Here is a 27344-nt window from a genome sequence, read left to right on the forward strand (position 1 = left end):
TCCAACCATGTATGCAAGGGGCGGGTGGCATAAACTAACTAATAGCATGAAGAGATGCCAGGCAGGACACAAACGGAGGAATTTGAGTTTTCTTCTCATTATAATGGGAAGTCTTGAAGGAATTTCAGATAAGAGACGGGACACAGTCTGATTGACATTTCTTAAACTTCTACTTATATTCACAGAAAGTACAAAAAAAACCCACAGACTGGTCTTAAAACCTTCACCTTGCTCCCACGTTAGCAGCTCATTATCGTTATAGAAGTGTAACAGCAACACTGATTGATATGGCTACCGTCCACAGAGCTTACTAGATCTCACAGGTCCTACCTGCACCCGTGTGTGTGTGTGTGTGTGTGTGTGTGTGTGTGTGTGTGTGTGTGTGTGTGCAGAGACAGGGGGCTGTTGTTGCCCGTTTTATAACATGCATAGTTTCCCACAAGCACCCAAATCAAGATGCCAGCTCCGCCATCACCACAAGGCTCCACTGTGTTACCCCAATGTAACCACTCCTGTCCCGTCCCCCCACACCGTCGTCGTCCCCCCCCACACACACACCCCGCTTCCATCCCAGTCGCAAGAAACCAGTGATCCAATTCCCATCTCTGTAATTACAGCATTCCAAAGATGCTGTATAAATGGAGTCCCATGGCTGGGCCCTTCTGAAACCAGTCTTTTCACTAAGCAGAATTTCCCTGAGGCCCATCCAACGTGCTGTTCCATTTTATTGCAGAGTAGTATTCCCTGATAAGGATTACCATTGTTTTTCTACTTCACCCAGGGAAGAAGGTCTAGGTTCCACCTAGTTCTTGCCTATTTTGAATAATAAGAACATTTGTGTACATGTTTTTACATGAACATAGTTCCCCCCCCCCTCTAGAATAAATGTCCAAGAATACAATCACTACACTGTATAGTGAGTGCGTTTTTGGTTTTAAAAGAAATTGCTAGGGCTGAGGAGATAGCTTAGCAGATAGTCCTCAGGAAGTAGTACAGGCTTGTAATCCCAGCATGGAGGAAGTAGAGACAGGTGTCCCTGGAGCTCTCTGGTCATTCTGTTTATCCTAACTGGAAGCTCCAATCCATTGAAAGAGCCCTTGTTTCAAAACCAAAGTGAATGGCATCTAAGGAACAATACCAGGGTTGACCTCTGACCTGTAGCAAGTCTTTCTCTGCCCCACCAGCCAGCTCTTAAATCACGACCTGGAGACTTATTATTAATTATGAAAGCTCAGCCAATAGCTTAGGCTTGTTTTTAGCTAGCTCTTATAACTTAAATTAACCCATTTCTGTTCATCTATGTGCTGTCTCAAGGCTCATTTACCTCATCTACATACTGTCCATCTTGCTTTCCTGCCTCCTCCATCTTTCCTCCCATCTCTACCCTTCTTCCCAGTGTCCTCTTATGCCCCAAAAAAATCTTGCCTAGCTATTGGCCATTCAGCTTTTTATTAAACCAGTCCAAGGGACACATCTTCACAGGATACAAAAAGATTATTCAACAACAAGCCTTTGTTTCAAAAACAAAGTGAATGACATCTGAGGAACAGTATCAGGATTGATATACCAAGCTGGCTTTGGAGATGGAATTGGCTCACTCCTTCTCTAAACCCAAGCATATTACTAAAAGAAAAGGTTAAGAGATTCTTGTGTCCTGTATCAGAAGAGCCCTCTGGTGTGGGACAGAGGAAAAAAAAAATCAGAGCCGGGCGGTGGTGGCGCACGCCTTTAATCCCAGCACTCGGGAGGCAGAGCCAGGCGGATCTCTGTGAGTTCGAGGCCAGCCTGGGCTACCAAGTGAGTTTCAGGAAAGGCGCAAAGCTACACAGAGAAACCCTGTCTCGAAAAACAAAAACAAAACAAAAAAAAATCAATATTTTTATTTAAATCAGGTTGATTATAAATGTGATCTCTTTCTAAAGAGAAAAAGGGGAAGATATAAAAATGACAAAAGGTAGATTATTGAATCTATTATGAAAAGAAAAAAGAGAGGATATGGATATAAGATAAAAAGGCAGATTATTGAATCTACTTTTAAAAAGGAACTACTTTTTTACATAGGATAAGTAATGAAAATTTTTTATCTGAGTTTATCAAATATTACTGGACTGGACATTGTTAATATATATAATGAAGTATTTTGTCTGAATCTGTCAAATGTTAATGGACTAGACATTGTTAGTGTAATTCTTGGCTGTTTATATTGTATATACTTATTTGATATAGTTTTTCTTGTATTATAAGCTTTTTTAAAAAATTTAGACAAAAAAGGGGAAGTGTGGTGATATTGTGTTCCCCAAAATATTGTGTACCCTAATAAACTTATCTGGGGTCAGAGAACAGAACAGCCACTAGATAAAGAGGCCAGGCATGATGACTAATGCCTTTAATCCCAGGAAGTGATGGCAGAAAGCAGAAAGGTATATAAGGCGTGAGGACCAGGAACTAGAAGCTTTTGGCTGGCTAAGGTTTTAGGCTTTGAGCAACACAGTTCAGCTGAGTTCCATTTGGATGAAGACTCAGAAGCGTCCAGTCTGAGGAAACAGGATCAGCTGAGGAATTGGCAAGGTGAGGTAGCTGTGGCTTGTTCTGCTTCTCTGATCTTTAAGCTTTCACTCTAATACCTGACCCTGGGTTTGATTTTATTAGTAAGTACCTTTAAGATTCATGCTATACACTGGCTATATAGAAAACTTGCCATGGACTTTACTCCATGTTGCAGAGAGAGGTGGTGCATTTCTGTAATCCCAGCACTTGGGAGGCAGAGCTAAAAGGATGAAGAATTCAAAACCAGCCTGGGCTACATGAGAGCCTGTCTCAAAAAAATAATAATAATACTTTTTTTACCCCATATTATTCTTTCTGTTTATTTTTTCCCACTATTCTATAGGTTCTCACTATTCTGAAGGTCCTTTGCCCTGCCATATAGAATAAAATCTAATTTATAAAAAATATTGCCGGCAGTGCCTGATGGGCTTACTCCGAGGAAGCTAGCTGTGGCTGCGGAAGGGTCCCTCGTTGAGCTGCCGTGGTCTCCGCCGCCTCATGGCGGCGATCGGCGTGCACTTGGGCTGCACATCGGCCTGTGTGGCTGTCTACAAGGATGGCCGGGCCGACGTGGTTGCAAATGATGCAGGGGATAGAGTCACACCAGCCATCGTTGCTTACTCGGAAAATGAACAGGTGGTTGGTCTGGCAGCAAAACAAAGTAGAATAAGAAATATTTCAAGCACAGTAGTGAAAGTAAAGCAGATCCTTGGCAGAAGCCAGAAGTGTTGTCCTCAGACCTGGCTTCTCAGCAATTAGCCCTGAGAGGAAAGAACCGGCTGGCTCCTCCTGGAAATATGCTGAGAGCATACAGAACTTCCCCACGCCTTCAAAATTGTACCCTGCTGCCCAGGAGCTTGCTTCAGTAGCCTTCCCAGCCCACTATGGCCACCACCAATAGCAGTGCGGGCATCCGTTGGTCCAGACAGGAGACCCGAACTCTTCTCTCCATACTAGGCGAGGCAGAGTACATCCAACGCCTCCATACTATGCATCATAATGCAGATGTCTATCAGGCCGTGTCTAAGCGGATGCAGCAGGAGGGCTTCCGCCGCACCGAACGCCAGTGCCGCTCCAAGTTTAAAGTTCTGAAGGCATTGTATTTAAAGGCCTATGTGGCCCATGCCACAAGTATGGGGGATCCACCGCACTGTCCATTTTATGATATGTTGGATCAGCTTCTTCGAAATCAGATAGTGACTGACCCAGACAACTTAATGGAGGCTGGTGCTTGGGCCAAGCACTGTGATCAGAATTTAGTGGCCTCTGACACCCCAGGGCAAGAGGGAAGCAGCATGCGGAAATCAAAAAGGACTCAGGCAGCTGGCCATCAGCACATTTTGCAAAGAGTTAAGGAATCAGATGAGGATTGTCAACTGAGAATCAGTGACCGGATGCCAGAAGCCAGTGACCTTGAGGACTCCTGGGATGACTCCTCGGGTGCAGGGTGCTCTCAAGGGACCCCCAGCTACAGCAGCTCCCACCACCTTTTCAGAGGGTCAGTTGCTCCCTGTCAGAGCAGCCCCATGGCCAGACTGGGTGTGTCGAGGGAGTCCAGTCCCTGCACCAGCACCAGCCGAAACCCTCTTGGGGCAGCCTCCACACCACAGCCTCCAGGCTCCTCTTCCAGAGTTGCCTTTATCTCTGGTGGGGATAGACTTCTGACCAGTGAGCCCCCTCCACGGTGGGCAAGGCGAAGAAGGCGCTCAGTGGCCAGGACCATTGCAGCTGAGTTGGCAGAGAACAGGAGGTTGGCGCGAGAACTCTCCAAGCGAGAGGAAGAGAAGCTGGACAGGCTGATTGCTATTGGGGAGGAGGCCAGTGCCCAGCAAGACACTGCCAATGAGCTGCGCAGGGACGCTGTCATTGCCGTGAGACGCTTGGCGACGGCGGTGGAAGAAGCAACTGGAGCTTTTCAGCTAGGGCTTGAGAAGTTGCTTCAGAGATTGATTTCAAATACCAAAAGCTAGGGACTGGCTGAATGGACATGTTTTCCAGACTGTTACAAGCCCACATCGAACAACTACCTTCTGGAACCCTGGCTCCCTTTCTGTCTTCAGAAAAAAAGAATAGATGAACTGCTGATACGCAGAACGGTAGTGAGTTCCTTTTCCTAAGATTCTCCACTAATGGAAAGGCCTTGAGGAACGGAAGGGTAGCCTAGTAGGAACCAGAAGGAACAAATCCATAGCTAGCTTGTCCTGGCTTCCTCCTCACTAGAGTGAGGCAATCCTCTTTACCTCTCCAGCACTCTCTTCGTCTGTTGAGGGGCTCAGTAGTCACCCCTGCCCTGCCTACCTCACAGGGTTGTTGTGAGGATCAGGTGGCTTATAGATGTGAAAGGGTTTTAAAGTTTGGAAGCACTAGACACGTGCCAGTTATCAATGCATCTGCCCTTGGCTAAGGCGAAGCTGGGGGAGCATACTGTTTACAACATACAGGAGTGTAGGGGTGTCCCACTCTGTTTACAACATACAGGAGTGTAGGGGTGTCCCAGTCCGTTTACAACATACAGGAGTGTAGGGGTGTCCCACTCCGTTTACAGCATACAGGAGCCTAGGGGTGTCCCACTCCGTTTACAACATACAGGAGTGTAGGGGTGTCCCAGTCCGTTTACAACATACAGGAGTGTAGGGGTGTCCCATGACCTCATTGCTTGAATCTTGATCAGTTTAACTTGTCTGCCTCTCAGACTGAGATCTTCAGTTCTTACCCTCTCCGTGGTCACTAGTCTAGGGAAAATTGTGTTTGTGCCTGTGTCTCTTACACTCTGACTGCTGTGTCTTTGACATACCTACCAGCATGCACTCCAGTCAAACCAGCTCCCCTCCTTCACTTTACTAGCTCCTGGTCTTTGTAGAGGCGAGGATCTGATTGAGCGCTGGGGGGGGGGGGGGGGTAAACGGTTCCTATTGGTAGGCTTTGATGTGGTAAAATAGTGACTGTTTTATAAAGCAGAAAGTGTAAGTAAATTCCTTGCATTTGGTGTTATTTGAGCCCCTTTAGATGCGCAGGTTGTATGTTTACATTGTGGTTTGCACATGGGAACCACCTGGATTATATCCATTGCCAATCAATCCGCTTGTGGCTGATTGCTTTTGTTTCTATCAGCTGGTGTTTGGTTTGGGCCCTAACTTGTTATTGAGGGCAAGTCTAGATCCAGAGTTCCTTTTTTTTTTTTTTTTTTTTTTCATCTAAATGATGTAAACAATAGTTCATAGGGCTCATGGGTGTGGTGGAAGGGAGCAGCCCTGTTTGCCCTGTAGTTTTGAGAATACTCCCTAGAGAGAGCTCTAAGCTCAAGCCCTCGCCCAGGCACCCGTCCCCAAGGGGAGGTAGTGGTGATACGCTACTCTGCAAGAACTGGTTCTTAGTGGGTCTTGTAGTACTTTAGGAAACACAAGGAAAAAGCTTGGATTTAAATGCCCTCCGGCAATTAGGAAGCTTGGGAGGAAATGAGCAGGTAGGTATGTTGAGGTTTGGGGGAGGATGCAGTGCAGCCAGGTGCTTACGTGGAAGCTGGAAATGCAAATTAGTAAAGAAAAGGACAAACCCGGGCCGGGACCTCCCTGGAACCATGACAGGTGACAGAGAGCAAGCTGCATGAGCGGTGTGTGCTGTGGACGGACGCCACTGGAATCTGCTTAGAGCTCCCGCACTCCAGGCCTGCCACCGCCGTTTCCGTTGGGTGGACCACTTAGCCTTTTTGTGCCTCAATTTTTTAAATCTCTTAAGTTGAGGAATTTTTATTAGATAATTTTTATAGTACCTGTTAGTTCTAGAATTTTAAATAACATGGTAAAGGTAAAAATGGAGGTGAGCTATTTATAATATTTTCAGTCGGCAGCTATTAATGTATATTTGAAATACTGTTTACAATTGTACTTAAGGACCCCTTTTATGGTATTGATGTTTATTGATATGCTGGTGAAAGTTCTGAGCATCATACTGAACATCATAGATGCCTTTCTTTCATTGAAGTGGATATATAAGTGTATGTTGTTTCTTGTTTTAGGCCATGGAAAGATGCATATCTGTTGTAACCCAATAAAGCTAATACTGATAAGTTTTCTGGAAAAAAAAAAACCCAGAGAAGTACTTTAAGGAGACTTAGACCTGTGCCATATAAATCTAATGGTGACAGTATGTAGATGGGCATGTATTTGACATGAGAGAAATGCTAAAGGACAGAAGTGGAGTTAAATTGGGGTATTTTGAAAACCCTAGTAGGCAGAGTAACCAAAATAAGAATAAAACTCAAGGTCCTGAGGAGTTAACAAGAAAACCTGCAGAATACTAAGAGACAGTGCAGTGGTGGAGGCCATGTGCAAGAGAGGCCTGAGCTTCGGCCTACCGTTACCTCCTCCAGCAAGCCTTTCACAGTTCTGTAACTCAGGTTCTTCATCTAGCGTGGGAACTAACACTGTCCGTCCTACCTACCTCACAGGGGTGTTGTGAGGATCCAGCACACAGATGAATGTACATTTAGATGTGTAGGCACTGGAATGTAACAGGGGTGGGGAAGGAGACCCCGTAGCGCTTGAGTGCTGGTATTGGCAAACCCAGGGGCCCTGATAACTGTAAGAGATACTTGAGGAGAAAGTGGACATGGCATGTCCAGTAAAAAGTTGGGGTGCGATGGTAGGGTCAACACCCCCTGAAGGCCGCAGAGTGATTGAGGTGCTGTCTGTCTGTGCCAACCACCCACCACCTCTGTTCGTGTTACATACCTGAATCCTAGTGTGGACAAATAAAGTTGTGACTTGTGTGGAAAAAAAAAAAAAAAAAAAAATATTGCCAAGGGTTTGATGGAAATTCCATTAAACTTATAAATTATTTAAGAATTTGTGTTTGTTTGTTTGTTTGTTTTTTGTTTGTTTGTTTCGAAACAGGGTTTCTCTGTGCAGCCCTGGAACTTACTCTGTAGATCAGGCTGTCCTCAAATTCACAGAGATCTGCCTGCTTCTGCCTCTCAAGTACTAGAATTAAAGATGTGTACCACAACTGCCTGGCTAAAGATTTCTCTTTCTTCCCTCTTTCTTTCCTTCCTCCCTCTACCCCACCCCCAACCCTGTGCCATATGTGTGCAGGTAACCACAGATGCCAAGAGAGGATGTCAGATCCCCTGGAGCCTCTCGATGTATATTCTGGGAACCAAGTTCAGATCCTGTGAAAGAGTACCAAGTGCTCTTAGCCACTGAGCCATATCTCTAGCTCCCTGTAGAGCAATTTAGAAAAAGAATGGTATTATTACATTGTCTTTCATCAATGAACATGGTATAGCTCTTGCTTATTTAAATTTTCTTTAATTTCTTTCAACTGTATTTTACTATTTTTACCATATGGCTTTTATGCATATCTATATCTACTATGTTTTGGGGGGTTTTGTTTGTTTGTTTGTTTGTTTGTTTGTTTGTTTGTTTGTTTTGAGACATGGTTTCTTTGTGTAACAGCTTTGGCTGTCCTGGAACTTGCTTTGTAGACTAGGTTGTAGAGTTGCTTTGTAGACTCTGGCCTTGAACCCAGAGATCCGCCTGCCTCTGCCTCCTGAGTGTTGGGATTAAGGGTGTGGGCCACCATGCCCAGTTTGTTGCTGCATTTTTTATTTTAGTTTCTACATAATCCTTGTTAGGATGTAGCGTTTAATATGTCCATCTTACACTCGGTGACCTTGTTGAATTTGTTAGGAGTTTTTGTTTTGTTTAATTTGCAGCTTCTACAGATGCCGTGGAATAGTTATAGTGTGTACAAACAGGACAAATTATTTCTGTTTTTGTAAACTATATGTCTTTTGTGTTCTTCCTTGCCTTGTGCTGGATAGAATTTTCAGTATGGTGTTGGATAAGACTAATGAGAATGGGCACCCTTGTTTTTCCCTAATAGTAAGGTGTGATGGCTAACGTCAATTGTCAGCTTGACAGCATCTAGAATCAACTCTAAGACAAGTCTCTGCACACTTATGAGAGATATCTAGATGAGGTTAATCTCTGGGCACACTTGTGAGGGCTATCTAGATTAGGTTAATCTCTGGGCATGCTTGTGAGGAATTTTCTTGATTAGGTTAACTGAGGTAGGAAGACCCATTTTTAAGGAAGGTGACAGCATTCCCTGGTACTTGGGTCTTAAGTTGCATCTGACTTCTCTGTTGATATCTGTAATGTCTGGACAACTTCAAGTGCTTTCTAAGTAACTTTTCAGCTGACATGCTTCTTTGACACAATACTAAAGGAACCGAACAAAGATCTGCGCATGAACACCACTCACCCTCTGTGTCATATATGCAGCAAATACTCATAACACATAAAGATAGATAAATGATAGACACATACATACATACATACATACATACATACATACATATGTACATGATGGGTACATAGATACTATTAAACTTGCTTTATTTTTTCTGTTTTGGCTTTCAAGGAAGCATTTCTTTGTGTAGCCCTGGCTGTCCTTGAACTGAGAGATCTGCCTGCCTCTGCCTCTCATGTGCTGGAATTAAAGGTGTGTGCCACCACTTCTTTGGGATTCCAATGTAAACTGAAGACCAACAGCTCTCCAATAATCCTCCAGGTCTCCAGCAACAGTCTTGGACTACTGAGACATTCAGATTCATGGACTAAGCAGCTAGTGGATTCTCAGACTTCCCGTTGTGAGATAGCCATTGTTAGACTACCCTGGACCATGGCCTGTAAGCCACTCTAAGAAATCTTCTTTTAATATATGTTATATTATTAATAACATTTATATAACATGTAATATAAATTACACATTCATTCTATCAGTTCTGTTGCTTTAGAGAACCCTGACTGGTAGGGAACGAGAATAGATGAAAAAAGGAAACACTCGAAGCCCAAGATCAGACACCGCCTCATCTAGACTCCCACACCATCTGACTTTCTGGCTCCCTGGTCTCAAGGCTACAACCTCAGAATCATCCCTTGGATCTCAGAGCAGCTGTTGTTCTTTTCCTTTAGTCTTGAGTTCCCTTCCCAGCTTTCGTCTGTATTTGCTTCCTGTACTAGTAGCTTTTCATGTTGCTGCAACCGCCTACCTGAGAGAAAGCAGCGTGGTGGGGAAGGGTGTATTCTGGCTGAGGGTTTGAGAATGAAATTCACCATGGTAGGGCAGGCATGACTCTCACTGTGACTCCTTATCACCTCACATCTCAGAGGACCGAAGCAAAGACAGCAGAAAGTGGGGGCAGGATTTAGAAGGTTTATAAACCTCAAGGCTTGTTCCCAGCAACCCACATCCTCCAGCTAGGCTCCACCCACAGAAGGTTCCACAACCTCCCAAAACAGTGCCATGGGCTGAGAGCCATGTGTTCACCCATATGAGCTTGTTGGGAACATTTAAAACCATACGGATTCTCAAGCTGCATCCGCCTCCTTAGAGTCTGGGTGACACCACATTTTAAGTGGCTGTCACCCTGGTGACCCCAATCAATAGCTACACTCCAGCTGTTAGCTCCAACTCCAGCAAAAGGGCACCTCATTTCTGTCCTACCCTTCCTTCAAGATCCCACTCAAGACTCAGCAACTCCTGAAAGCATTTCTAATTGCTCCAGTCACTGGTATTTCTCCCCCCTCCCTCCTCCCCCTCTTATCATCCATACCACTCATTTCCTTTGTGCATTCAACTAACAGCAACTGTATGCCTATTATCCATCAGATCTTGAAAATACAAGGATACAGCTGGGAACAAAAGAGAGGCAGATGCTGTCATTAATTTAACTCAGTCTCAAAAGATACAACATTAACCAAAATTTTATATAATCATGTGTGAACACATATAGATACAGTGTGTGTGTGTGTATATATGTGTATATATATGTATGTATATATACATGCATTTAAATATACATCAAGATAAGCCCTGTGAAGAGAAATTATGGAGCATCTAGAATAAACTACTCTTAATTTGTCTGTGAATACCCCAGCATAACTGAATGTTTCCTGAGCATACAGACCATATTTTACATAACTTAGCTAAAACTGGAAGCTGAGTTATTGATATTCAGTAGATGTTTATTGATGATGGTAGTGGCAATAGAGGAGGACAAAGTTATGTAGGGATAATTTATTCACACCAGAGGCTGAAGAAATTGCACTTCTCTCTACATCCCTACAGAAAGAAGGCAACATATAGAACACATTCAATGTGCTTGTGTGAACACAGAAACTGTCTTTTTGTGATCTCTCTGGAAGGGGTCTGGAGGTCGTTTTGGAATGCTTACATGCTTGCCCCAAATGTTCATGCATTTTCAGCTTCTCTCCATATCATCATCTTCTAGAACTGGATATAGGGATATGTTGGTGAATGCTTACTACCTAACTCTCAGTAAGTAAAAAGACAGATTTGTAGCATTTAGTGATTTACTCTTTGGAGTAAATGCTTTCATGGCCAAGTTAAAGCTATCGACATAGAGATGGGAAGGCATACAGAGCAGCCCATTTAAAACACCAGACAGGGACAATAGACACAAATAACAGAGCAGAAGCAATCAGGAGATATTAGGAGGTGACAAATTTGAAACATTTATTTTTTGCAATGTATATACTTTACTTAATTATAAGTTTTAATACTGGCTGAGTTTATAAGCTGGTTTATTCACAAATGTATTTATTTATTTCATTCCGCTGAGATGGTAAAAGCCACCTCCAGTACCTCACAGACTCCAACTTACTAGACCCAAACATCTCCCAGACAGGAAGCAACTGGAGCAAGCAAGGTCTTTAGCTAGACTAAGGGGAGAAAGTCAAGTCATATTCTGCTAAGTGATCCCCAACTCCCTTCTCCAGCTCTGGGGAACAAATCACGTTCATACTGAAGGCTTTGCAGCAGTAAGATTGATTGCCAAGCAGCTGATCCAAGACTCACCCCTTCCCTGCCTTCCTTTGTCTACCTCTACTACACAGATCGGAAAAAGAAGCGTTCATTTCTCCACTTTTTGTGAGGTTGAGTTGCTAACAGGGGCAGTCTTGATGGCAGAGGCCTGTAATGCTAGCCATTACAGAGGCTGAGGCAGGAGAATTTCAAGTTCAAGGCCTGCCTGGGCTATAAAGCAAGTTCAAGTGAGAACTTGTTCCAAAATAAAAAGTAAAAAGGCTGGGCCTGCTGAGCAGATGGGTCGGTTTGTAAAATGCTTTCTATGCAAGTGTGAGAACCTGAGCTCATGCTCCAATACTCACAGTTTAAAAAGCGGGAGGCTGTGTGTTTAAGACCAGCCCGATGTACACAGTGAACACCAGGACAGGTACACAGTGAGATGTAGATAGATGAATGAATAGATAGATGAACTAATAATGAACAAAATAAAAATAAAAAACAAGGCATTGTTATATGTACCTGTAATCCAGCTCTGGGACAAAGGAGACAGGACTCATGGGTCTTGCTGTCCAGCCGGAAGAGCCAAATCTGTGAATTGCAGGTTTGGTGAAACTCTGTCTCAAACATTAAGGTGGAGAGTTATTAAACAAGTACATGTACACACACACACATACACACGAGAGAGAGAGAGAGAGAGAGAGAGAGAGAGAGAGAGAGAGAGAGAGAGAGAGAGAGAGCGCTGGGAATGGGGTATAGCTCAATGTCAGAATGCTAGTCTAGCACAGTGATGCCCTGAATTTAATCTACAGTACTATTAACAGCACCATCACCCCAATTCAGTGAATCTCTCACCCTCCCTCCCCGCCTTGGATGTGACTACTGGAGTCACAGTAACTATTTTGAAACTGTGAAGCAATAGACATAGGGCAAAGCCAAGAAAACTGAAGATCTATCAGCCATGAGTTGAGTAGGCTCCTAAACTAAAACAAATAAAGCTCTCACTTTTTTTTTAACCATCTTATGTTGAGTTTTCTGTTGTTTACTGCCAAAGGCACTCTCACTCCGTACACACAGGAGCGTCATCTGTTCTGGCTGCTTCTGCCCTCAGATCTGGGAAGGGAACAAGAGCAAAGACAACAGACTTACTGAGCACGGTCCTGGGTGCCTTTCACACTCCATTTTCTTTGAGCTTCACAACACCACTGTGGGGAGTGACATTTACAAAAATGTATAATCCATCACACCTCATCTCACTTTATGTTTTTAAGGAGGATTTGATAGCCTGCACTTATGTAGACCTTGAAAAATTAATTTCAATGTAAATGTTCAAAGGCTTGAGCACTTGCCCTTCTACAGGATATTAAAAGCACATCACACTGCCCGGACTTCCTGTTTGAAGAAGCTGCAAGTTGAAAGATGTGGCATCTATTCCTGCCTGCTGCCAAGCAACTGAGAACTTTCAGTTTGATTGACAAATACCAGGGAGAACTTTCCCTTTATTAAAGTTGTTCTCAACCTCAAAGAAATTAAAAAAAAAAAAAAAAAAAGAGTTCTGTGTCCTTCAGGATGGGGTGGTGGAGTCTGCTAAGAACTGGGGTGGCATTACCTTGGGTGGGGATGGTCCTCAACCAGGCAAGCTACTCTAGCGTATTTCTTTGAGATCACACTGAGTGTGGTGGTTTAAATGAAAATGGCCCCCATAGACTTATATATTAGAATGTTTGGTCCAGTTGGTGGAACTGTTTGGGAAAGATTAGGAGGTGTGGCCTTGTTAGAGGAGGAAGTGTGTCATTGGGTTCCAGCTTTGAGGTTTCAACAGCCCGTGCCATTCCCAGTTAGTCTCCCTCCCCTTCTCCCTCTCTCCCTCCCTCATGCTTATGGATCAGGATATAGCTCTCAGCTACCATTCCAGCACCTTTCCGCCATTCCTGCCTGCCTGCCTGCTGCTCCCCACCATAATGACCATGGACTCTAACCCTCTGGAACCCTGAGTCCCAACAAATGCTTTCTTTTATAAGTTGTCTTGCCGTGGTGTCTCTCCACAGCAACAGAAAAGCAACTAAGACTCTAGGCCTCTCCTGATGAGCATCCAGAGAGAATGGAGGAAAGAACAGTGTTTCCAGTCCTACTCAGCCAACCCGAACACAAGCAGGAGTTAGAACTTCAGTGGGTCTTTGTGAAAGAGGGAGGCTTCCCTGATATGAGTCAAGAAGATGAGGAAACCACATAAAATGGCAAGGGAGGAAAGAAGGGGTAAAGTGAGAGGCCACAGTGTAGAAATTTCTAAAACAGCAAACAGTACATTGTGTGCAGAAATGGAACTCCTGTAACTGTTATTCTTCAGTCACCCTGGGGAGGGAGGTGCTTCCTGAGTGTCAACTGTGAGCTAGTTACAGAGATGGGGTAGAGACATTTTCTTTTGAGACAGAGCCTCACTAGGTGGCCCAAGTTGGTATAAAATTCACTACTATTATTATTATTATTAATATTATTATTAGTGCTATTATTATTAGTGCTACTATTACTATTTTTGCCTCAGTCTCTAGTGTGCCAAGATTACAAGCATACTGGCTGTAGCAGTGATTTTAGAAGCAGGTATAATTTCCATTCTCATAAAGTTTATAGTCTGATAGAGAAGGCAAACAGTTAAGACAGGCTACAAGAAGGTGAGATGAGTATCATAAGTGAGTAGTACTATTGACATCCATCCAGCTGTTTGCTTGTGGTATTATTACTATGTGATGAAGTAGAATAAAGAAAGCATAGGACAGTTACATCCAGTGGTCCTTGTTCAGCTCAGGTATGAAGACTGTTGATTTGCTTTTGGGTAAATCTCTTTGGTGGCTCAATACATCTTTTTCTTTAAAACAAGATCAGACCAGAACACTATGACTCTATTACTACATTTAAAAGGGTAGTGATAACTGGCAACATCTACGAATAACTCTCTGGCTGTTGTGATTGCCCATTTTAGCATTTGGGAATTAGTACACCCTAAAGTGTGCTCCAAGGAAGTCATGATTTCTTTAGCCCATCCTCACACCACACAGTTTGGGCTTCCTAGTCCCTCCTTGTTAACACTGGGATGTTCACATCTGAGACTGGCCAGGAGCTGCTGGTACCAATATTCTATAACAGGGCTAGATCTCTACATCTAGATATTTAGGTTTTTCTAGCTAAGTGTATTTTCAGAACAGCAATTTTTAGTCTGAAATATCAAGTACCTTGGAGAAGTAAAGATGAACATCCTAAAATGCAAGCCAAAAAAAAAAAACCCCTCATGAAAATTTAAAGCATGTGAGGTGTGGTATGGGGGGTGGGTGAGGGAGGTGGGGGCATGTGAATATGTTTAGAAAAAAAGAAGAGTCCATGGGGCTCAACAGATTTTTAAAGATACCCATAATCCCCAAAGACTATGATACGATCTTTGTGTGATCTCCCCCTTTTCTGAATGCCATGGCTCTCGTATCCTCCACCCATCCTCACCCATCCTCCTACAGGGCTTTCCAACTGTCCTGCCGGACTGTTACTTCCTACAGGGTGGAGACTATAGCTTATTGAGTCAATAAACTACAGAGAAAATTAAACGGAGTTTAAGTCATTTAGACTCTTTTTTTTCTCTGACTATGTAACCTGAGACATGGTACTCTCTTATCACTGGGAACCGCTTTCCCAGTGACGGATGTGAATGGCAGGGGCTAGACTTGCGGGGCCATCACAGGCCTCTCCGGATTTTGGTAGGTGAGGCTGGCAGAAGCAAGCCTTTCCTCTCTGGCTGCTGAGTGGCTCAGCAGTGCCCTCGTTCTTTTGGGGACATTGGTCTGCAGAAGGGAGGAATGGACCTAGAAAACATGGAAGCAGAGATAAGGAAACGAACTGTTGCTTTCAATGTTTCTGAACGTCTCAGTTCTGTGAATAAAACACCACCACCCCTCGTTCATGTGTGTGGGTGTTTCTGCTTGCACGTGTGTCTGTGCAGCACATATGTGCCTGGTGCCCAGGAAGCCAGAAGAAAGAACTGGAGTTACAGACAGTTGTGAACTGCCATGCGGGTTCTGGGAATCAAACCTGGGTCCTCTAAAAAAGCAGTCAGTGCTCTTAACCACTGAGCCATCTCTCTAGCCCTTTTTCTTTAAGCAAGTTTCAGCTCAACTTTGGTTAGAGACAACCAGAGTCCCAACTCATCCAGTAAGTAGGGATAGTAATGCTGAGATCTATCAGAGATCTAGCTCTCCCTAAGGGTATTTGGGAAAGAGTTAGGCACTACCCAGCTCTCCCTAAGGGTATTTGGGAAAGAGTTAGGCACTACCCAGATCTCCCTAAGGGTATTTGGGAAAGAGTTAGGCACTACCCAGATCTCCCTAAGGGTATTTGGGAAAGAGTTAGGCACTACCCAGCTCTCCCCAAGGGTATTTGGGAAAGTTGGGCACTATTAAGTACTACTGAGAATATTAATTTCCTACTAGGTCTTTATTATAAGCACTCTTGGGGTTTTAAATTTACAAAGCTATCTATCCAGAGTAAGCCAGTAGGCCATTTGACCAACAGCTGGTAGACCCTTCCTTTGCCTCAAGTGGAGAGCTGTCAACCCAGCAACGTCTCTTGGACTGTCATCATACCAGCCTGGCTTCTCTGAACACTCTACGACAGTCACTCTGAGCAAATTCCCCTTTGCAAAGAGCCTAAAGCCATCGCAGTGAAGAAGCCACAGCTTCAGCTTTGAGGCCTTCCTTTATCACAACTGCCCCAGACATCCTGCAGTGACGCCAAGAGACTTCGCTTTTGCCATGACAAGCCTCTGTGGACTCCAGAGGGCCCACCCCACCAAACCTACAGCTAGTCATGCCCAGGAAGAGGGACCCTAGTGACTCAGCAAAATGCTTGTGATTGGTGGAACTCAAAGCTGTATACAAGCAAACCCATTTTTCTGTCTCTATAAGCAGCAGTTTTTCCACTCTTTCTGGATGAGTCCAAAAGGCTCCTCTCCTGTGCTACAACAGTTGGCCCCATTAAAGGTCTCTTCTGGGGGGTCTTTTATTGCTTCCCTGTGATCTTTATCACAGGTAGGAGTGAGCTGAGTTGGTAACACTAAGAAAACCATGACCTTGCCACCGTAGGTACCCGGCCGCAGCACCTATAAGCAGCTGAAAGCAATTCCCAAAGCCATGAACCCATGGGGACTTGTTGAGAACATAAATGAACACATTTGTGTCTTTCCAGTGTCAGAATTTACTACATAAAAATTAATCCACAGGCTGGAGAGATGGCTCAGCGGTTAAGAGCATGCACTGCTCTTGCTGGGGACCCAAGTTCGATTCTCACCACCCATATGGTGAGAATAACTCCAGCTACAGGGAGATCTGATGCCTCCAGCCTCTGTGGGAGCTGATATCTACACACAGACACACATGAATGCACTTTGTTATAAATAATAAGAATAAAGCAATGAAAAGTAAATTTACAAGGTACAATAGTTTCAGTTTGCCAGATGATCTTATCTCCTGTAACCTGGCCAAGGCAAATGCAGGTTCTTTTATTCCAATCTTAATTACTAATATTAACTCATATCACACAACACCTGGTAAATTTGTCTCTATCTCTCCATGTCTATTTATCATCTATCTATCTATCTACTATCTATCTATCATCTATCTGTATGTGAGTTACAAAGAGGCTATAGCAGAATTCCAGAGGTCTCAGAAGTGGGCTGACAGAAACGCATATAGAGTCTGTTTTGAGAAGCTAACAGATCCAGACCAGCTTCCGGGAAGAAGCTTCTGTAGGCTGCCAAAGACTCAAGAGTTGAAAAAGAAGATGTAGTCACCTTCAGAAATCAACACCAACTGCGGGGGATGGAGCCAAGTTGAAGCCCTGGGAAGAGTCAAGAGTTCTCTGTCAGTCCTTCACACGCGTGCGCGCGCGCGCGCGCACACACACACACACACACACACACACACACACACACACACGGTGTCAGATGACAGGTCAGGGCAGCCATGCCATCACAGTGCTACGTATCCACTGTTTTCCAATTGAGAGCTACACCTTTTACTCAGTCTGGCAAGTCCAATAAGTTCTTGGGCCTGATTGCCCTGCTGTGACTTTTAACATGCTCATGTGCCCCTAAAACTCTCAGTTTACCCTCTTAAGTTTATCGGGCATCACCCTTTCTACTCCCAAGAATTAGTCTGTGCTCCGTAGTACCAGACAGATGGTATTGCTTGCCAGTCCACCTAGGCATACAATCATCTTCCACCTTCAAAACGGACTTAAGAAAGAAAGTTTGCAAAATGAAGTCTCCCGTGACAAAGCACAAGTGAAAACACTGTTTTACACAAACGGACAAACTCAGAGCAGGGTGTAGCCTGGCGACAGCAGGTTTTTGGAGGTTTAAGCCCTGGGCTCCTGCAGCAGCTACTACTCAGCTAGCAGCTGAAGAGTCCAGAGAGCGGCTGGGGGTGAGATTACGGAAACTCTGAAGGACTTCCAAAGAGTGAAGAGGGTGAGCAGTAAAGAGCTAAGACTGTCGGCAAGCAAGCGGGTATAAAGAAAGAGCCAACATGGCTGCAGAAGGCAAAAATGCACAGAGAGCCTGGAGATCTGTCTACCCCAGTGCTGGAAATGTTCAGAAGAACCACTGAAAGTTAAAAACTGGGAGCCTCCTTATCACGGGAACTTCAGAGCAATGACATTAGCAGCCAAGCTGTTGACACTCAAAGCCTAGATCAACAGGCTTCTTACTTAAGCATCTAGGGTCATAAATCTCTGGCTTCAAAAGCTCTGAGCCTATTCTAGTTCTGAAGGGCCTGGAGCCACAAGCCTCTGGCTCTGGGAGCCCAAAGCAATAAGTTTCTACCTGGGAATTTGGAGTCAGAAGCCTGACTCTGGGGGCCTAGAGCCAGAAGTCTGTACATGAGGGTTCACCCCAAAAGCTTCTGGAGGTCAGGGCTGCCAGTTCCAAAGGAAATTTTCCATACTTATTCATTATTTTCATCTGAATAGAAAAATGGAATCCTGAACCAACCTTTCTAGTTTATTTTTAGGCTGGCCTCAAACTTCCTATGTAGCTGATAGGAGAAGATGACCTTGAACTTCTGATCCTCCTGCCTCCACCTCCAGAATGCTTGGATCACAGGCCATGTACTACCACACCTGGTTTAAACCAGCTGTTTTTGACAATACCTACCCCCAAGCTCATGTACAGATGAAAATATCTGGGAGCAGAGGACTTAGCTTGTGACTGCCCCGTTTCAGAAGACAGCATTAGTTTGTCAATGTGTCATTATCACCACGGAACACTAATTTCATAGGCTGTAATTAGACTTCCTATGAGGAGGGGAGGATGACGAAGTATTTTGAGAAATGCTTGGTTAAACAGATTCTTTCCCAAGGGACTTTCCAGAGTCCCCAATTTTCTAATTTGCATCATGAATTTCCAACTAAGCCAAGTAATGTGACCACAAAACCCCATGCTGAGGAGGCCCTATGAATATGGACGCATCTTGGAAATGGTTCTCTGCATGTGTTGTCAGTCACTGTGCTGGACAAACACTGTCACACTGTCCTTTTCTACTTCAGCAAAGGTCTGGTGGGGTCTTGACTCTGGTCTGACTATTACTATGGGGGAGACTTAGAAGGTAACTATTTGAGCCTCACTTCTTCCATTTATAAGGGGCATGGACTCCATGTCTTAAAAAAAAATACACGCAGTTCTTTGTTACGAGATTATAAAAGGTTCCAGAAGGACTGAATGGGAAGTGTGAATGCTGGGTCTACAAAGGGCAAGGCAGGTCCAGGTCTTAAGAAAAAGTGGGTAGTACTGAGCACAGTGGCTCATGACAATAATCTCAGTAATTTGGAGGTGAAGGCAGGAAGATCAAGAGTTCAAGGCCAGCCTTGGTTACATAAAGAGTTTGAACAAGCCTGAGCTACTTGAAACCCTGTCTCAAGCAAAAGATGAAAGAAGCTAGGAAAGGAGGGAGGGAGGGGGGAGGGGGGAGGGAGGGAGGGAAGGAGGGAAGGAGGGAAGGAGGGAGGGAATGAAGAAAGAGAAAGTGAGCAGAAATGGTATACTGCAGTTCATAGATCTAACTCAGATTTCCAGAGATTTTATTCACACATCTAGCGTGAGCAGTCTTTGGATTAACTCAGCTTTACTTAACTGAGCTGTGTTTGCTTGAGACAGGGTCTTGCTATATAGCCCTACCTAGCTTGCTCAGTACTTAATTTATAGTCCAGGCTGGTCTCAAATTCATAGAAATCTTCTACTTCAGTTTCCTGAGAGCTGTGGTCACAGGCTTGTGCCACCAGGCCTGGCTCTTAATCTAGGTTTTTTGACATCGAATCCTGGGGATTTATACACTATAAGGTCTGATAAAAACAAAATGAAGGTCTTATAAAACACACGGCACATATTGACTAAATGTTTGCTCTGTAGATCCTGGAAAGCCCAGATCCTACCCAAAGAGGTGATAGACGGTGAAATTCATATAGTACAGACCTCAGGCACAAGGAAGGTCCAGTCTTTTTTTAGTTCCCATTTCACCAAGCCAGCTATGAAATGGACTCTCTTCTGCTGTCTTCAACGACTAAACAGGAAACCTCCCCAGGACGCTTAGTAAGCATCAGCAAAATAACGAGGGAGGAAGTCCTTTGAAAACTGTGAAGTACATCACAGATACTTTATTTTTATTATTATTCATAACATATAAAGTGTAATTTTGGCCTCACCACAGACATGACTTCAGGCAAGCAATTCGTCAACTCTGCCCTTTGTGTAAAAAAATAAATACAGTAATGGTTGGAAAGAGTAACTGGGAAATGATGGTGGACACCTCAGAAGATTGAGGGTCACTGTGATGCTTACTAATTAATAGTAACCATACGATTGCGAGGTTATAAACAGCCCTACACTGGAGAAGAAGCCAGGATGCTCGGCTACTTCTTCACTTGTTGCCGTTTTTATTTAATCCATTAGCTCCTATAACGTATAATTAGCATAACACCCTGGAAAAATCAATCCAGCCTAATGACTCAACATCAGGGAAACGAAGCAGACTTCTAGATCATGTTGGAATTCAGCTGAAGCCTCAGGGCCGAAGCCTTTAAAAGTCTTAGACCCTGATTTTTCAGGCAAACATAGGGAGTTCATCTTTCTATTTCAACACTGTTACCAGGGTAAACATATTCCTAACAGGATTATCTGTCTGTTCTAGAATAGGGAAGAGTTGCAAGCTCTTCCACTAAAAGACTGTGAATTACTTATAGGAATGTGAGTGGGAAGGTAGGGAGATGGCTCTGAGGATAAAGCATTTGCCCTGCAGGTCTGAGGAGCCCAGTGAAAGCCTGGTGCCGTTTGCTCTCAGGGTGAGCAGGCCTGGCTACGAGAAATTCTGTGTGAAACAAGGTGCAATGTGAGGCTTGACACCAACGGTTGTCCTCTGCCCCCCACACATGTGTCATGGTGCTCGCCTTCCCCCTCCCTCACTAAAAGGCATTAAAGGAGGAACAGGCATTACTAAGAAAACTGAGCATAATGCTTAATGTGCTTAAGTTCATTGGGCCAGATAAAACTGTGTTTACAGGAGGATTAAAATGTTCATTTTAATTGAAAAGGTTGAACCCAAGTTCAGATCCTCAGAGCACACATGGAAGGCTAGCTGTGGTGCTGAGCGGCTGTAACCCAGCATTAGGAATTATTGACAGAGACAGGCAGACCCGTGGAGCTCATTATCCAGGCAGCCTAGGTGAATCCGTGAGAGACCCTGCTTCCAAAGCTAAGCTGGAGAGCAACTGAGGTGGGCACTCAGCTCTGACTCTGGCGTCCACATGCATGCACATACACATGTGTCCCCCCCCCCCGGCCAACACCCCCACAACAAACAAACCAACAACAAACACATGCATATAAAGCGAAATTCAGTGCCTGTGAGCCTCTGGAAGGCTTTAAAGCTTGAGCAGAAGTTTTATGAGCTATCAATGACAGGACAGTGTGGGTGAAGACTAAAGCTTGTCCCAGGGTGGGTAGTTATCACTCAGATTAAGCTGGATACATTCCTCTCCTGAAGAAAGTGTTCTGGGGGTTGGAAGATGTTCACTTAGCTCCGCATAGACAATTGGAGGGGCAACAGCAAGTCACAGCTTGAGCCTAGAGCCTATCAAAGCCAGGAAGCCTGGGCAGGTACAGCAGGTGAGAGCATGGGCCATGCTCCTCCTTGCCTCTAGCCCATTTATAGTAGCAAAAGCTAGCCTCAGCCCGACAGAGCACATTGGAGGCGGGAAGAGGCACGGCAGCCCTGTGGCAGCGCCCCAGGATGAAGATGGTAAATGACTGAGGTTGTGGGAGGGAAATAAATGGCTCCCACTCCCACTGCTGCGTCAACACTGATCTTCTGGAGGAGCAATGCATGTGATAGAATCATTTCACGTTGTGAAAGCTTGACCTTGTCAACTTTTTTTTTTCCTGTAGAATCCCTGAGCTTCTGGCTCCCAAGATCAGCTGGAGATGCTTGGGGATGGTGAGTGGTGGGTCTTCAGAGGTTCTTCCCACCCTTTCCAAAATGGGTTCAGTTCCTGGATTTTATGATGCTGACCTCTGAGCGTTTTACATGTTTAGAAAAACATCTGAACGACGTGCAAGCACATCTGAAGAAGGACAAATGGGAAATCAGTTTCCAGTGTGTGCAAGGGCCAGGTACAGCTTGAGAAAAATCCTTCAACAGCCTGTGCCTATAAGCATGAATGGATGGGTGAATGAATGAATGGACGGACGAATGAACAAATGAATGAATGAATGAAAAACAATTAAACTAATTGGTTCTCCAAGCTACTTGGGTAGAGTTATGTCCTGGTTTGTGTTGTGGATGTCCTATCTGGTATGAATGAGTAAACATTTGTTCGTGTCTGTATTGATTTTTTTGGAAGTACATACTTAGAAATGGCATTCCTCTAAGAGTAAATGCTCTTTCCCCTATATTATCACTATATATGTATATGTATGCATATTACATATATATTATGTATATATACATAAACATACATAGTAGTGTGTGTGTGTGTGTGTGTGTGTGTGTGTGTGTGTAGTGTAGTGTATGCACATGTGTGTGGGCACACTTCTCTGTGCAGCTGTCCTGTTTCACCTCTTTCCTCCTTATTACCCTGAGACAGGGTCTCTGGCTGTATCTGGGGCTCGGCTGGTGGCCAGAAGCCCCAGGGAGGCTCCTGTCATTATCCATCACAAATACATAGCGACCTCCTTTTTGTGCAGATGCTGAACTGAAGTTTAGGTCTCCATGCTTGCATAGAAAGTACTCCCCTACCTACTGAGCCACTTCCCCAGTCCTCACCACCACATTTTAAAACAAAATATTAGCAAACTGAACTTAGTGTCAAAATAAAAAATTATACAGGCTGGAGAGATGGCTCAGCGGTTAAGAGCATCTGGCTGCTCTTCCAGAGGTCCTGAGTTCAATTCCCAGCAACCACATGGTGGCTCACAACCACCTGTAATGAGATCTGGCACCCTCTTCTGGTCTGCAGGCATACATGCAGACAGAACACTGTATACACAATAAATAAATTAAACCTTTAAAAAAAAATTATACAACATGACCAAGTAGGATTTATCCTCCAAATGCAAGATTGTTTTAATGTCTGAAAACCAAAGAATGCAATATACCATACCTGCATAACTTTTTAAAAATTACATGCTTTCTGGGCATAGTGGCCCATGCATATAGTCTCAGCTGCTCGACAGGCTGGCAAGAGGATTGCTTGAGGCCAAGACTGTGAGGCTAGCTTGAACAACATAACAAGACCCTGGCCCAAAAGAAATGAAGATCCCATATGACCATCTTATTAGATGAGGGGAAAAAAAAAAAACATTTGACATGATAAAAGGAAAAAGGGAGAGAAACTCCTTCAACTTGGTAATAAACAACAATGAAAAATATAATTATGACATACTTAATGGTAAAGATTAGATAGATGTATTTCCTCTAAGATAAGAAGCAGGAAGTAAGATGGAGAAGGCTGCTCTGTTCAACACCGTTCTGAGGGGTCCAGTCAGTTTAAGTAGACAAGAGAAATAAGTAAGAGGCATCCAGTTTAGGAGGGAAGAGATAAAACCAACTCTATTCACAGATCATATGACTTCACATCTACAAAGAATACACTATGGGAACCATTAGAACTAACCAGTAAGTTTAGCAAGGTTGCAGGTTATAACATCCATATGCAAAGTTCTACTGCATTTTTATTCACTTATAATAACTCAAAATAATATTTAGAAAATGATTTTACTTACAAAAATATCAAAGAAAGTAAAGTATTTGGGAACTAACTTAGCAAAAGAAATATAAGACTTGTACTCTGAAAACAATAGGACAAATTAAAGGAAACCTAAATAAATGGGAATACATCTGATATTCATGGGTCAAACGAGTTATTATTATTAAAGTATCAAAACTCCCTTAATCTATCTATAGTTTCCAAGCAATCTTGTGGAAACCATAGATAACTTACTTGTAGAAATTGACAGGTTGATTATAAAATTTATATATAATTCCAAGAGATCCAGATGGCCAAAACAATTTTAAAGTGAAGAACAAACTTGGAGGATTCACACTAGATTGAAAACTTCGTTAGTAAATGTACTTACTGGTGAGTCATGGAGACAGTGTAGTACAGACATCAAGGTAAAGATACACAGCATGAGCAGCTTTGAGAGTCTAGAAATAAACCACGAGTCTATGTTTAATTGATGCTGGAAAAGAGTGTGAAGACCATTCAGTTGGGAGAGAAGTCTTTTGAACAGTGTGCTGAGTCAACTAGATTGCCACATGCAGAAGAATGAAGTCACACTTTATCTCACACCACTCCTGTCCATCATGAATGGATATTTTCTCCTACTTATTAATTGGTTCTGTAAATGTATTATCACCTTGAATAAAAAAAAGATTCTAGAAATGGATGGAAGTCATGGTTAACCATCTGATTGTACTTAACAATATGACTGTATTTAATTATACACTGTAATATAGTAAATTTTGTGTGTTTGCACTGGTGGTGTATGTGTATGTAGTGTGCTTGCCCATGCACAGGCATGAGAAGCTTGAGGTTGATATGGGATGTCTACCTCTATTGTTCTCTATCTTGATTTTTTGAGACAATGTCTTTCATTGAACCTGGAGCTTCCTGTTTCAACCAAAGAGCCCCCGGGATCCTCCTGTGTCAGGTCCCCACTCCAGCAATGGATGTATAAGCACTCACTGCCACCTGATTTGCATGGGTGGTGGGTACCCAAACTCCAGCACATTGCTCACTGAGCCATCTCCTCAGTTCCCGGAATGAAAGATAATCCGCTTATCATACATCTGACAAGATATTTGCCTCTAGAATGTAAAGGACAAATAACCTAGTTCAAAAATGGGCAAAGGACTTGAAGGGGACGATTTTCCTCAAGGAGACAGAGAAGCAGGTGATAAGTGCAGGAAGAGACACTTGACATCATCAGTCATCAGAGAGTGCAGCCAAATCACCCCCACAATGTGGGACCACTTGACGGCCGCTAATCTTAAACAGTCAGAAAACAGGAAGGAGAAAACATGCACACATGTTTTATTAGAAACCCCCAAACACTGCTAGAAGGAAGGGCTGTGAAGGGTGAGGCCCCTTTGGAGAACAATTTGGCAATCCCTAAAAAAGTTCAGCAGAATTAACATTAACAGTTCAACTCCTAGGTACATACCTAAGAGAAATGCAAACATTTGCCCACACAAAAACTCGAGTGCTTGCTGAAGCACTACTTATAATCCCCCAGAGGCGGATGAACACTCACATCCACCACGAAAGGATAAATGAAGTTTAGCATGTCCATATACAATTCAGTTTCATTCAGCCATACATAGTGAGTGCTAAACATGCTACAACATGACCAAACTTGAAAGGGAAAAGTAAAGGCAGCCAGATACAAAAGGCCACGTCTTATTAGATCAGGCAAGAATGTGTAAAGACAGAAAGTAGGTTGATTGTTACTTGGGGGAGGGGGAGATGAGGAGAGAGAGCCTGTTTTCTACGGGGTTTCTCTCAACCTTGCCCTCTCCACTTTCTCTCATTTAAACGTTAGAGTTGAAGATAAATTATTTAGGAATATGTTTCTATTAAACTAACTTCAAATCTGAGCAGAGTTGGAACGTGTGCCTTTTAATTCCCGGAGGAGATTGCCTCGAATGCTTTCTAGCCTATGATTTTTTTTCTGTCCAGCTAACACTACTTACAGCTTCTTGTTCCTCGAAACCAAGTTTTATAAAAAACTGAAAACTTAAGTAGATAAGAAGTTAATGCAAGCATCATGAAAACTGTTAGTCCGTGGTCACTGTTAAACCTAATTCCAAATAGACTTAACCAAAGGACCCCTGCAAGAGTTGGTTCAAATTTTGCTTTTAAAAAGCTATTTTGAAATTATAGACTTACCTACAATTTCCAAAGACTTAAAATGCAGGCTACTAGAGCTCAGCATTAGCAGAAGCATTTATAGTCATTTTTTTAAAGTAATACTTTATAGTTCTCCATTTTAAATGGTCCCTAATATACATGCAAGGATGTCAGTAAAGGAAAAACCAGTAACAAAAGTGTTCTAAATGACAGTAATAGTTGCATATATCTATCTGTAAATATGCTTAAAACCATGGAATTGTGCACTTTATATGAGTGAGTTGTTTGGCATGTGAGTTACTTTTTCTTTTTTGCATCTCACTCTGTAGACCAGGCTGGCCTCAAACTCACAGATATCTGCCTGGTTCTGCCTCCTGAGTGCTGGGATTAAAGATGTTTGTCACTGCTGCCTGGTGTGAGTTACATTTTAATAAAGCTGTAACTGTGCCCTTTCCCCCAGTCAATGCCAGATTAGTGCATTCAATGGTATCAGCTTTCTAGTTGTTTTTGTCCTTTCTAACATGCATAATGGGCATGGATCTGAATTGACTAAACTCTAGTACATTTAGTATTATTCTACATTTTTTTTGTGATCGTTTGAATAAAAATGGACCCCATAGCTCATATATTTGAATGCTTAGTCACCAAGGAGTGACACTATTTGAAACGATTAGAAGGATTAGGAGGTTTGACTTGTTGGAGGAAATGTGTCACTGGGGGTGGGCTTTGAGGTTTCAAAAGCCCATGTCAGGCCTGGTTCTCTCTCTCTCTCTCTCTCTCTCTCTCTCTCTCTCTCTCTCTCTCTCTCTCTCTCTCTCTCTCTGCCTACAGATCAGGATGTAGCTTGCAGCTACTGCTCCAGTACCTGCCTGCATGCTGCCATGCTTCTCACCATGATGATAATGTACTAAACCTCTAAAACTGTAAGCCAACCCCTAATTAAATGCTTTCTTTCATAAGAATTGCCTTCATCATGGTGTCTCTTCACAGCAATAGAACAGTTAATAAGACATTTTTAAAATAAAATTCTTCTGAAAACTATTTTCCAAAGTTCCACAACACTGGATTATAGTCATAATCTGGGTTCCCTTTCCTAACGCCACAGGTATTTATTCTGATTATAGGGGACTTCTGCAGCAGCATTATGGAGTGGCCCTCTGGTCCTTGGTTAGCACTGAAAGGCTCACAGTCTAAAGCTGCACAGGCTGGGGTTCTCCAAGAGGGGGTGGCTCTGTTGCTCCCTGTCTTGCTAGAGATTGGGGAACTTGAGGGAACCCAGAGATCCTAGAGCTCAGACGGTCATCTTTCTGTGAACTCTCTCTATTTCCTGGACACTGGCACCAGAAAAGGCTCTTCCTCCTCCACAGGAGCTTCCTGCTAGTCTAGGAAAGTCTACTCTGGCAGGGGCCTACCCTATTGTGCCCCCTTCACTGCTTCTACTAAAAAAAATTCTCATTTATTTCATATGTGTCTATACGTGTGGGTACACACATGCCCTGGCATCATGTGTAAAGACCAGAGGATAACCTGAG

The 27344-nt window shown here is 43.5% G+C and overlaps 1 protein-coding gene across 1 annotated transcript; it reads left to right on the plus strand.

The window, feature by feature from the left end:
* Positions 1 to 3310: 3310 nt before the first annotated feature.
* Positions 3311 to 4605, plus strand: LOC119087428. The gene has a single exon (XM_037202766.1). It carries the CDS (start codon positions 3432 to 3434, stop codon positions 4515 to 4517), a length of 1086 nt encoding a protein of 361 aa, XP_037058661.1. The 5' UTR covers positions 3311 to 3431; the 3' UTR covers positions 4518 to 4605.
* Positions 4606 to 27344: the final 22739 nt, after the last annotated feature.

The sequence above is a fragment of the Peromyscus leucopus genome, chromosome 2 (genome assembly GCF_004664715.2).
Source record: "Peromyscus leucopus breed LL Stock chromosome 2, UCI_PerLeu_2.1, whole genome shotgun sequence".
Classification (NCBI taxonomy): Eukaryota; Metazoa; Chordata; class Mammalia; order Rodentia; family Cricetidae; genus Peromyscus; species Peromyscus leucopus.